This window comes from Alligator sinensis, unplaced genomic scaffold (genome assembly GCF_000455745.1).
Source record: "Alligator sinensis unplaced genomic scaffold, ASM45574v1 scaffold801_1, whole genome shotgun sequence".
Taxonomy (NCBI): domain Eukaryota; kingdom Metazoa; phylum Chordata; order Crocodylia; family Alligatoridae; genus Alligator; species Alligator sinensis.
The window spans coordinates 370,656-384,169 of NW_005842036.1; the positions used below are offsets into that span (position 1 = coordinate 370,656).

Consider the following 13,514-nt stretch of genomic DNA (forward strand, 5'->3'; position numbering starts at 1 on the left):
GGGGAGGATCACCTCCTTGGACCTGCTTGTGATGCATCTGTGGATGCAGGACAAGGTGTGGTTGGCCTTCCTGACCGTGTCCCCACACTGTCGGGCCATGCTCATTGTGGCATCAATAATGACTCCAAGATCCTTTTCTGCCTCTGCGCTGATGAGAAGGGAGTTCCCCAGCCTGTAGGTTTGCTGCTGGTTCTTCCCCCCCAGGTGCAGCACCTTGCACTTGTCAGTGTTGAACCCATCCTGTTCTCATCCGCCCACCCGTGTAACCTGTCTAGATCTAGTTGTAGCCTATTCCTCCCTCCTAGCGTGCCCACTTCCCCCCACATCTTAGTGTCATCTGTGAATTTGAACAAGGTGCTTTTCACCCCCTCGTCCAAGTCGCTGATGAAGATGTTGAACAGTGCGGGCCCGAGACTGAGCCCTGGGGGACCCACTGCCCACAGCCCTCCAGGTCGAATAAGACTCGCCCACCACCACTCTCTGGGTGCGGCCCTCCAGCCAGTTAGTGACCCATCTGCCTGTGTAGGTGTCAATGCCACAGTCACCTAATTTTTTAATGAGGATGGGGGAGAGACAGTGTCGAAGGCCTTCCTAAAGTCCAGGAAGACTACGTCCACTGCTACCCCTGCGTCCAAAGCTTTTGTGACCTGGTCATAGGAGGCCACCAAGTTGGTCTGACAGGACCTGCCTCAAATGAACCCGTGCTGGTTGCCCCTAAGCATAATCTCCCCTGCCGGCCCCTCACAGATGTGCACCTGGATAATTTTCTCAAAGAGCTTCCCCAGGACTGAGGTAAGACTAACTGGCCTGTAGTTTCCTGGATCCTCCTTCCTCCCACATTGGCCCTTTTCCAGTCCTCTGGCACCTCGCCAGAGCACCACGAGTGCTCGTAAAGCCGTGCCAGGAGTCCTGCAATGACTATCTTACCCCAGAGTAAATGAATCTACGGTGCACGAACTGCAGTGCACGTGGAGACGGTGATGTTTTTACTGTGCAATAAATCAGTCTCATGTGCAGCAAAGTGCACGTGTAGAGGTGTCCAGAGAGGGTAAATCAGAGTACAGCTTGCCCCTCAGTTAAGTCTACTGTGCATCTATACTGTCCTCCACTGAAAAGCAAAGACTGTACCTTATTGCTCTCATCCAGACAGGTTTTCTTTGGGGAAGAAAAACTCAGGCCTGCTCCACTCCTGTGAAACTGGAGGAATTCCCTTAGGGATGAATTTGGCCCAGTGTTTATAACATCTGTGGCTGTCTCTCTCTCACAGACAATCAAAACACTATCATTGCTGGTCACAGGACATTGTATTTCTCAGGCCCATGTGCATCTGAAACAGTCAGTGCCACCCCGGCTTTTCCATTGACTTGCAAAACATACCCGAGGCCCCCATGCCTGAGCTGCTATCCATCTTCCCTGGAAGAAGAGGCACAAAGTACCAATAAATCATCTCCCCCCCTCCTCCCTTCGCCACTCCATCTGACCGGGGGACAGCATGGGCTGAACAAACCCACCAGGCACTCTTCCTTATTAGTGGACTACTCACCGGCATTGTCTGGCTGCCATGCAAGGCATTAATGGCTGCTTGGGCCTCCGCGTGTGAGGAATATTTCACAAACGCACACCCTGCAGGAAGAAGAGGAGGAAAGAGAAGGAGTTTTAAAAAGGAGATGATAAGAGAGCGGCATGCACCCGTCTAACTGTGGCCAGCCCTGCTTTATTCAAAACCCAGACACTGTTCCTTTTTATGGGTATCTAACCATGCATTGCAGACCACGTGGTGCTCCCATGCATCTCGAGGAGTTTGCACTCCATGCTCAACAAGGCGCGGGGCGGGGAAGTGAGATAGTTATGCGATGCCTGCCACCTGGGCTAACACTAGACACCAAAACTTGGAGTTCCTGATGGAAAAGCAGCGAGGATAATAGCTGGTCTGTATCTGCAGCGGTGGGCGGTGATAGACTTGCATCATAATCGACACATGTCTGCGGATTATAATTGCACATTAAAGCTGTGTCCAGATGAACGCGGACGTTTGGTTCCTTGAGAATAACTAGCAGTGGGACACCTTGTGCCACTGCTAGTTATCTTGGGGGAATGACTGTGCCACATACCCTCTGGCACGTGGCAGGTTACCCCAGGTGGGGTAGGGGAGGCTGGGGCTAGCACAGTTGTTGGCCCCAGAAGTCTTATTTGGGGTCCTGGGGACCAGGGAAGCTGCAGCCTCGTCGCTCCTGCAACTTGGAGCCTGGCTGGCAACTGGAGCGTGGCTCTGGCTGGCCAGGCTCTGGTTTTGGGCACCTCCATGTGCACCATCCCACTTTTATACTGCACAGGATTTTTTGACCCCTGGATCTCCGGGGGTCAAAACCCCCACTTGTATGGGGAATGCCTGAATGTGCATTGCAGAGGGGTCTGTGCTGCCACATAGCCACGCTTGTCTGGACGTGGCCTAAGGGGTCACTTTTCATAGCTGTTTTATCCTGGGTTTCAGGTATAACTGGTGAGCTTGTTTGAAGACACTCAGATAGCCAGAGTGACTGTGCTGGACTGATTGCATCTGGTCCTAGATGTGATGCTGTCCCCAAAGCTGTAGCTACTCGCCATGACGTTGGGGTACATGTTACAGCTAGAGACTCAATGGGTGACAAGGTTTTGTTCAGCCATAGTGCTGCTGCTGAGCTGATGGTGGAAATGAAGGGGGGAAAAGGCTTCGGGTACTAGAAAACAGAGACTTTATTTGGGAATAAATCCTTTGGAAAACTCTCACCTCACTAATGTAGGGAAGAGATAGCTGTAGTTATTGTCATTATGGGTAAAACTGGCCCGCACTACGCTCCCATGCTCTTTGGAAAAGGTTGGGGACTTTCATCCCCTTGTTTTACAGCTAAATTCTCCTTTGACAGGACATAAGACTAAGCAAAAGCCTTTACCCTGTGGCTTGCAAAAGAGGATAATGCTGACAGAGCACTGAAAATGGAAATTATTAAAAATAATATTTTTTAAAGAACCTTAAAAAAGCCTTATATTTTGAATAACCTTAAAAAAAAATAGTTGGGAGCCCTTCAACTTGGCCCCCAAAGCCTCCCCATGTTTCAGAGGAAGTGTAGCAATTGTTGCTAATAGTTGGATCTAATTTATAAGGAGTGGAGAAGAGACAATCAGGAGAAAATGAGATAGATAAACTTCAGCTGGAAACAATAAGGATCAATTATGACATAATCGCAGACCGGCATTCCAGGGCTCCTGAGATACCGCGCCTTCCTCTTCATTAATCAGAGATAATCCAGAATTAGGGTGTTTAATTATTTGCTGAGATTCTTTTGTACTTTCTGTCTTGAAAAAGAAGATGCTGATTAGGGAGTATACAAAAGCTTCCCAGCTCCCGTCGTCCACTGCATATAGAGCAGGATTTTGGCTGTGTCTTGGCTTCCTTGGTTTTGCAGGGTGAAGTGCTCTCCTCTGCACAAAAATGGGGAAGATGGGCCCTATCCTGCTTAACGCCCAGGATGCCGGGGCAGCTCCCAGCCCCTGAAACTGTTAGATTTTGCAAGAGTGCAACCAACTCAGATCTGGCAGGGTGAGCGTGATGCATCCACGATGGTCCAGGGATGATCTGGGAGACAAGGATTAGGATTTAACACTTCGAAAAGTCCTTTTATAAGGCAATGGCTAGAACCCTACTCCTCCAGCCTCCTAGCTGCCATGAATATCCTTGCTTGTGCATGTAGTTGGTGGGACAACTCATGTGTGCAAAGTTATATCTCGGTCTTCTTCAGGGATGGAAGCCAGGACCAGGTCAATGGAGAACATGAGCCTTTAGGCTTGCACTAGACGACTGAGCTCCCTTGCCGAGAGCTGTAGCAACCTCAGAACCAATCAGGATGAGGCACAGAAGCAGTTGTCCATCCTGGCCTAAGGACTGAGGGACACAAAACATTTTCTCTTTCTTCCTTCATGGATTAGAAGGCCAGAAGGGGCTTTGTGGTCATCCTTTTTGAGCTCTCGCGTAAAGGAGCTTGAGGGCTCGGGGTCCTGGGGCTGCCAGAGCACCAGAAGGACTCCCTTTCAGGGTATATTGACATCGTATTCCCAGTCCTCCCAGCTTTTAAAGGTATTTAGGCACTGACATATGCAGATACTTGACTCATTGGATTTGATGTCTAACTCTCATAGGAATCAGAGTTCGCTGCCAAGGCCTTTATCCTGTTGTGAATGTGCATGGTCTGAAGATCAACAGGTGTCTCCCAGGTGTTTCCAGCTGGGTACCCACAAAGGAGGGCACCCCGAACAATTTAACTGCTCAGAGTGTTTTCAGTGGAGTTACAGAAATTCATAATAGTTGAATATCTGCTTTTTACTGTCCAAAAGACTATAAGAAATGGGAAGGGAGCCAAAAGCACAGTGTGAGAGCATGAGACAGATAGTATTTGCAGCATTTCCCATGACAGGTACCATGATGGGGGAGATCTGCTGCCATAGTGGGGAAAAGTGGAATAACAACCTCCGCTAGTTCCCTGCTAAAATGAGAATGGCCTCGTCTAGCACGAAGATGTACATGGGTTAAAAAATATAGTCTCTTCCTAGAATAGACAATTTAGGTTGGAAGGGACCTCAGGAAGACATCTAGTCCAATCTCCAGTGGTATCCTACTGAAGATGCAGCTGAAATCCTAGTCTATATGAGGTTACAGAAGAAGGGTGTTTTCTTCTTTCCTCCTTCCTATACCATGCTTGCGTAATGACGTGATTAGCTCTGCTGGTGAGCTGTCTTACATTGGTCTCTAGCAGACGTGCTCCATTGTGCTAGCAGGCTACTTGGGGGCTGGTGGTCGGTCCCCCCACATCTGACTGTCTCACGAGATACGAAGCTCAGCGAGCCCGTCGGCTGACCGCTCTGCACGTGCGAGTGAGGGGGGGAGCATCGGGAGCCTCACATTTTCAGTAAATAGCACCAGCAAATGGAAATGGGGAATATTAACTCCATCAAGGCACCGTATTGATCTTCAACTGCTCTGCAAAAAGCAAGCCCGAGACAGCAGCCTGCCAGCACTAATAATTAAACTGGTTAGCAATATGGAGCTGCCACTCAGATTCAAGCTTATAATGACATCGTGGGAGAAAAAAAAAGAGAGAAAGAGAGAGAGGGAATCAGAGTGAATGAGAATTTCAGGTCTGACCTTCCTCTTCGCCTTGAAACTGGGTGTTCACAGATGTCCGCAGTTAATACCTTTGCTATTATTGCATCTCAAACTCTTCGTGCTTAAGGTTTTATTCTCTACAACTTTGGGTGGGCATAGAAAGACACATGAATTTCTTGCTTTCCTTCATCCCAGCTGACTTTTTCCCAACGAATGGAGCATTTCACCCCTGTCAAGCATCACTTGAGTCCACCGCCGCTCCTGCTCCCTTAATAAAACAGCTAGCTAAAGACGAGGCAACTTCTGACACAAAACATTGCAAGGAAAGTTAGACTCAGGTTTTGTTTCTCTCTTCTTGACTCCTAGAAAATGCTCCTTTCTGGGAGGCTTTTGGCAGGGAGGTGAGTAGGAAACATTTCTGCTCTCGTCTCTATCCGGACTGCCCCTGTTCAGGGGGATGTCAGTGCAGAGCCTTTCATCAGCACTACATTCATTTGACTCACTTTAAAGGCACACAGAGAAACAGCAGGATCAAACAGATGGGTCAGCGAAAGGATCGGAATGAATCCCAGCCTCGAAGAGATGAAGTTGTAATTAAGGAAGCCTGCCCAGCTCACACAATGTGGCGGCGAAAGATCAGAACAACCCGTGTCACGATGCAGGCCCCCACGTGCACGTGTTTTCTTTTCAAGCCACCGTCAGGCTGACACTTGCACAGGGATTACAAGAGAGCGGCGAGGCACCATGCGGGACGATGGGAAAGCTGTGACGGGAGCAAGAACCAGGTCCCCAGCAAAGAGGCTCCCACTAACATCAGCGGAGGTCAAGGTAGCATCCGGTCTGCGCTGCAAAGAGCTGCCCACTCGAAGCCCTTCTCTGGGGCAGAGCCACAGGGCAAGGTGGCAAAGCCCTCCCCATCAGTTACCTCCTCTCTGCTGCTGCCCACGAGCTGTTTGAAGGCATGGAAGGACACTTTCATGCCACCAAACAGCTGCCAGGGCTCATTCCCAGACTGCACTTCATATTCATAGATTCACAGATGTTAGGGTCAGAAGGGACTTCTGCAGGTCATCGAGTCCGACCCCCTGCCCTGGGCAGGAAAGAGCATTGTGCGGTCCAAGCTGCTGCAAGGGAGACATGGGAAGCCTCCTGAAACACATGAGCAATTGGGCATACGTGCACTCTGGCTGCCGGCTGCTGTCAGGAGTCTTGGTGACAGAGGTAGGTTGAGTCCAGATGTGACTTTGGTGACCTGGAGAAAAGCCACGATGGGGTGGAGGGGAGGACCTCTACTATGGAATAACCCACACCTTCTAGTCCCCGTGACTGCTGTCTCCCAGTTTATTCCCTACATTTCTGACCTTGGTACTAAACTGTCCTTGCCCATTGCTCCCAGAACAGAGTGTATTGGGTAGCAGACACAGGCTCCCTAGGACGTTTCCTCCCCATGCCTTTTCTGGGCTTAAAGCTGCCACTGTTGGTGTGTCCCCTGAGCATGCACATGCTCGGTGGCTTTTGCTGGTGCTGTGCACCCTCACTGTGAGTAAAAGCCAGCAAAAACCAGGGTGCAACGGGGATAGGAGCTCAGGGCTTACGGCTGCAGATGCTGCCCTACTGTAGGAGTTTGCCAGACACGCTGGGGTCTGTTGGCAGCTGGATGCTGGCCACTGGGGCAGGTACAGACTTTGCAATTTTACCAGTATAACCATGGCAGAAGTTCAACACACAAAAAAAGGTCTAAACTGATAACAGAACAGAAGTTCGGGCTTCTGGTTTAAAAATGTTGGAACCCGGTCTAAGATTTGCACCCCGCCACCCCACCACAGAGCAAATGTGTGTTCGGTTCGCTACCCATCAACACGATGACCCTTACAGCAAGCTGCGTAATTTAGACCAATTCTGCCCCAGGCTTTCTGAATGCCTGTACCTAGCCAGGGAGGCTGGCAAGTGAATGCATGCAAACCTCAGGCAACCAAGGTCAGCCTCTGGCCACCAAATTTTGCAGCGCAGACGAGACTCCGTGCTTTGCCCCCGCGGTTGCAGAGCGCGGTCTCCAGCTGATGTCTGTGTAAGCGTGAAGAAGCTTTATTGGCTGGAAGTGACTTTATGGCATATCAGCGTCTTTCGCAAATGTATCACTGCGGTTAGATCCTTCCACCTCCATTTTGCAGAAATATGCCAGTTGATGTTGTCACATGTCAAAATATCCGGTGACATATGAACTGCATCAGCAGGACTTGTACCTTCTTCGGTGCTGCACATGACAGCACATTTGATGATATATTATACGCAGATCAATATTTAATGGACATATTTTACTGTCAAGAGAGGAAGGCTTCCTATTTAAATTGAAGATACTTTGTCTAGGAAATGGCTGGGAAAATGACCCTGATATCAGCTGGAAAAGTCGAGTTCAGACACTGTTGCTGTGTCATCCTCCGAAGACAGAACTCCCCCAGCTCTAATTGTCGAGGTAGCAATTACAAAAGGGCCAATTACTGGGTAATCAATGTGATGATACTGCTGTCCTCATTTTAAATACTGGCATGTCGAAAGTGAGATAGCAACACCGAAATTGGAGATGACAAATGCGAACCAACTGGGTGTGATGCTTCAATCACAGTGCAATAGGTGCACACGCCATCATTCCTGTGCGCTTGTTACTTGGCAGTTGCACAAATGTATTGAGTATAGGTACAGGCAAACCAGCACTTGCGTGAGTACTGGTCTCTCTTGCCAGCACCGAATCCTATTTTTAATGTGGGTTTTTGCATTGTTCAGGAACGCACGTATTTTTTGCCAACGCTTTTGTTTTACCCTGCCATGAGCATCTGGCTTGCTTGGGTGTCGCCTGAATTCTTTTGGGAGCAACTGCAAGATGAGTCTTTTCCTTCTCTTTCTCCTCCAAAACTTTAGCCAGTTTTGTAGGATGGGGAAGATCTTAGCCCGTTTCATTAGGACAAGCACAGTACTGGGAGTTAGTTGAGAAATCTGAGTTCCCAGCTTAGCTGAACTAATTATGGCTGACCCATTGCTGGCTTAATGGATGAATTATTTATATATTATTTATTTAATATAAATAATTATTTAATTTAATAAATTTATTTATTATATATTTATTTATTTAGACCTTCCACTCCCCCAAAATGTAAACCTCCAATTTCTCTGGGTTAGAGTTGGGGTTTTCAAAACTAATTTTTAAACCAAAAAAACAGAAAAAAGAATCTGATTTTGGATTTCTTTATGAAATTAGGGCTAATAGTCTGTAAAAACAAGTTTTCCATGAAAAAGAATTGGCATTTTTTTAACCCACTGTGCTGAATGTATTTCAAGAACTGCTTTTCTTTTGGGTTTTGGGTAGGACTTTTGCTTATACCTTCAACTGGAAAGTCCAAACTCCCATTGACTGCTTTCCCTGGGCACAGAAGCAGCCTCCAAAAAGATTAATTCGTGTAGAATTGAGTATGAAATCTAGTGGCCAAAGCAGAGTATTATGTAAGATAATAAAGGAAGAGGAATTTGGGCATTGGGGTTGAGAGAGAAGCGAAGAGAGACCTGGGTAAAGACCTGCTGTACCGCTGACCTAATGCATGACTTTGTCTTGTGTTCCTGCCGGTGCTAGACTGCAAGCTCCTAGAGGCAAAAACTATCTCTGTGTCTGCACCACATGTAGAAAGATGGGAACATTATTATATTACAAATAATATGAAGCCAATTAGGGATCAGATGGGACTTGGAAGTGGCTGAAGATGGGGAAAGGTATACGTGATTTTGTTAAGATTGTGGCGAAACTAGTTTAGAGCTATACCACTTGCAGGCATGAGTCTGCAAATACAATTAGCTACTTATTTCTATGCACGCTTGTCCTGTTTGTGGGGTCAAACTCTGCTGGTTTGCAAGGACTTCAGTGGAGCGTTACCTATTCAAACCACCAGAGATATTGGCCCACAAAGGAAGAGCCCTTTTTGGAAAGCTTGGCCCTACCCAATGGGCAACACTGTTCTGCCAAGGAGTTACCCTGTTGTAATGGGGAATAATATGCACATTTTGTGTTGAGTCTGGTTTGAGGGGAAGTGCACCAGGGAACCAACTTACCTTTGCTGTTGCCGTCAGGGCCCCGAAGGATTGTGCATTCCTCAATGTTCCCGAATGCCTCGAATAGCCTGCGCACGTCGTCCTCTGACTGCTGCTTGTTGAGCATGCCCACAAAGAGTTTTCTGTCTTCTGGAACAAAATAAAGAGATGCTTACCATATTTCAGGAGGAGTCTGAAAGCCAAAACGGCTCCAACAACACGCAAAAGAAAGAGACCACCGGGATATTCTGCCAAGGGAATGCATTTTCCAAAGCGGCGAGTGCCCAACTCAAAACACTTTGCCAGAGCCTGGTTTTCAGAAAGTACCTGAGAATCAGGCTACTTTAAGACATCTCAAGTTGGGCAATAAAATACTGGGAGACTTAAAATGACTTGGGGTCAAATTTTGTTGCATCTATTGGGTGCATAAGTGGGTGCAGGTGCCTACATACAACTCTATTGCACCCTGCTTGAGTTCTTGAAAACCGTCAATGCAAAAGGTGGGTTTGGTTTTCCTCTTCTCGCTGCTTTTTGGTGACTCACTCTTAAGGGGACAGTGATTGTGTTGCAAAAGCAGATGCACTAAAGGACTTGTAGGACTTGAACAGGGTGGAACAGAGTCATACTTAGGCACCAAAGTCCACTTGGATGTTTAATAGGTGGAAGAGCACTTGACCTGTAGTCAACTCTGAAAATTCATATCCTAAGTCTCATGAATCAGTTCTCTTTGCTTAATCTTTGCAAACAAATCCAGGAAATAAAACACTGGCAATATTCCAGGCTGCCATCCAGAGGGAGCAGAGACAAGGATGGCATTTAGAAATGACCTTCAGATAGGAAGTACTCTAGTTTAGTAGCCACTACTTTCCCATATAGCTTCAGGAGAATTAATTGAGTTTAAAGGAAGCTGTCTCTATTTTGAATTGTTCTTTGAGTTAGAGCACTGGGGGAAGTAATTAAATGTAATGGAAGCCACAGCCTGTAAATGAAGATTTTATCTTATAAACATATATATAAATGCTCTCATTCATATTATGAATATATATAGACAAACACATACATACTATATATCACTTTTATTGTATATTAAACATCACATTTAAATTATGCCCACTTTGTGTTTGGAAGAGTGTGTGTACGTATGCATACACATATACATATACGTGTGTGTATGGATATGTATATTATATATTATATATATATATAATATGCATATTATATATATCATAAACACACACACATATATAATAAACATACACATATCATACATATGTGTTTCTTTTTATGCTATATATATTGATATTTTAAAGATTTCATATTTATATAATGTATATATATACACATTATATGTATATATAATATTATACATGAAATATATATATATTATATATATTATATAATATATATAATTTATATCATATTTATATAATTGTATGCATACATACATACCTCTATATGTGTGTGTGCATTTATTTATTTATAAAAAGCACATCTACGTCCTCTTCCAAATATAAAGTGGGCATCATTTAAAAGTGATATTTGCCATCACTCGTATCTGAGATAATATGGGTAGGTCCTACTTCAAGTGACTCGAGATCACACAGCATCTCAAATACCACAGTTGGTAGATGTCATCTTTTTAATGATGAGCACTGTTTTCACTGCTGGGCATGTGCCAAATACAGAAAACTTCAGCCTAAAAGGAGCAAATCTTCACAAAGCAACCAAAAACAGAGTCCAAAGAGATGTCTATTGAAGTCACCAGGAAGACTTCAATGGGCAATAATGAGTAATTTCTCAGGCTGTTGGAATAGCTCCCCGCTCGGAGCATCCCGGGTGGTGGCACTAGGCTGTCTGATGGCATGAGAAAGACGCGAGACATTTACATCGTTTACATCCTGTGTGCAAACAGGCCATTGACACATGATTCATAAATGTCTTATTTATCATTCATTAAACACTATGTAAATATGTGTGAGCCACGAGAGGTTCCCCCCCCCTTTCCAGCACAGTTTACGAAACAGATGTAACCAATTTGAATAAATGCATGTAAATAAATAAATAAATAAATACTCCAGATTCCCCCCCCCACTCCCTTTTAATATTAAACACACGTTAACTCAGACCGGAGCAGGACGCCAGTTGACAACCACCCTTTACCGGCTGACTAAGTGGGAGATTTACAACGGCGTTACTCCTGGAGAAAGTGGTAATTTAGGCAAGCCGTTTCGCTTAAACTGTGGTGCGTTCGAGATTCGCGCACCCAAGGTGCCTCTGTAAACTGGGAAATGAGCTTGTAAACTTAAGGGAAGCTAATTGCTTCCTGCAGCAGATCTCAGGAGTGGATCGCAATCCTCCAAACCCCGCATGAGACTATAGGACATGCTGCGATGGCTAGATCAGGAGGAGGTACTGCCTTTTATGCCATCTTCAGTTGAAAAGCGAGTGCTAAAATGGTCAGTCCTTAATTTGCAAAGGGTGTGCCACCCCGCTTCAAACGGAGGGAAGACCCCAGCAATGACCGGAGGGTTTCTAGACAGGAGAGGAGTGAAGTTTGGGAACCGCTTCCCATAAGGAGGAGAGGGAGCAAAAACGCTAACCGGATTTAAGACGGAGCTTAATTGGTTTATAAAAAAGGTTGATATGAGATGATTGCAAGTGAAAGCAGGCATCTCCATCACTAGAAATACAGGCTGGACGGACATTTCTTTGGCTAAAGCAGATGTGATGCTGCCTTGAGCCAGCGGCTGGACTAGATCAATGGTTTTCAATTTTTTTTACACCAGGACCATTTGTAAACATCAGTGGGCAGTCCTGACCCAGTGCCCCCAAAGTCAAATCCATTTTTAAAGGCTGTTGATCCCTTTTTAAAATTTGCTCGTGATCCTTTTATATATTCTTGTGACCCACTTTTGGGTCGCGATGACCTCCTGAAGGCCCTGCCTGTCCTACTTTTCTATGGGTCCATGACTGGACATCATGACCCAGGCCTGTGATCCTTGGTTTCTTTTTTCCTACCTCAGAGGAAGCAGCTAAAGTACTGGGCATTGCCAAGAGGGATGTATAAGTAAAATGAATGACCTTCGATGACTGACCTAACCAACTTGACTATGAGCCATGGGGACAAGAACTTAAAGGGCCTTTGCAGGATCTTCCCCACTCTGTAGTTTCCAATGCTTTATTTCTACTGCTTTTAAAGGAATTTTAAATGAATTTTAAACAATGATCTTCAAGGTCCCTTCCAGTCCCTAACGATTTATGAATCAAGTAATTTCATCCTGCAAGGGTAAAGAAGTGTCCCAAATGCTCCTGAGTTGGAGTAGCTTTCAGCATCTCCCTTGGTCAGTGATGGATGGAGCACATAATAAAGTAATATTTCCAAACTAATGGGTGAGTGAGAGGGATTCACTTCTAGCAAAATCGACCCTCTCCCTATCCCTACCCCGATAGACCTAGCTACTTCCTTCAACGTACACAGTCTGTGGCTAATTGGAAACCATTTTATTTCATAAACATCTGAATATAGCTGTACCCAACCAGCAAACCCTCTCAGGGCAGAGGCAGCTTAAATCACAAGACAGCACTTCTGCCACTTGAGCTTATGCTGGTTACCTAGATAATAAACTGTGTATTGACAAGTGCATTTTATATGAGTATAACTGTCTGCCCTCGTCCATTGGCCAATATGAAAACGTCCTGTAAAAGATCTCGTGTACAGCTGCTACGATGCAAAGCTTAAATTGAGATATGTTAAACGAACCATTTATTTGCACTTTCACTCCCATTTTGCTCTCGGTCACCATGACACAGCCAGGCCTCACCTTATCAGGGAAGTCTGTTCACAAAATGTGAGTTACCGTGAGAGCTGGGACTGGGGTCTTGCGAGTTGTCTACCAATGGCCACCTGACAATTAGGAAATGGTCTGAAACCACTTACTCAGTTGCATAGGGCAGCACGGCAAAGATTTAAACCAAGTGAGTAGTGATTTTAGGAGCTCAATCTGAGACACCTAAATGGGGGGCTGATTTCCAGAAGGCGTCCCTGCCAATCAGGACCTGCAGAGGTGGCTTCACCATTGAGTATTCACAATCACTTTTGAAAAATTGGTATCCTGGACTCTTAAAGTAGCAATTTATTTGCCACCGCTGCCTCAGTAATCATCAGGATCATACAACCATCTGGCAAATGAGTCATTTTTACTTACCCTTGGTTCATAGGAGTGCTTTTAATAAAATACCATGTTTGCTCTTTGCATTCAAGACTGGTGAGTAAGAGCCTTGCTAGGTAATAATAAGGGAAAGA

At 45.7% G+C, this 13,514-nt stretch overlaps 1 protein-coding gene across 32 annotated transcripts in view; it reads right to left on the reverse strand.

The window, feature by feature from the left end:
• Positions 1-13,514, reverse strand: part of LOC102368354 (CUGBP Elav-like family member 4) — an 840,681-nt gene that overhangs the window by 104,637 nt on the left and 722,530 nt on the right. For 24 of the 32 annotated variants that reach the window (XM_006022468.1, XM_025202787.1, XM_025202776.1 and 21 more), the window contains 2 exons: positions 9,233-9,361; positions 1,544-1,623 (listed from right to left, as the gene is read on the reverse strand). In XM_006022468.1, the coding sequence (XP_006022530.1) occupies positions 1,544-1,623; positions 9,233-9,361 (209 nt within the window). The remainder of the gene's footprint in view (positions 1-1,543; positions 1,624-9,232; positions 9,362-13,514) is intronic. The other 8 variants (XM_025202782.1, XM_025202772.1, XM_025202762.1 and 5 more) reach the window with 1 other exon arrangement.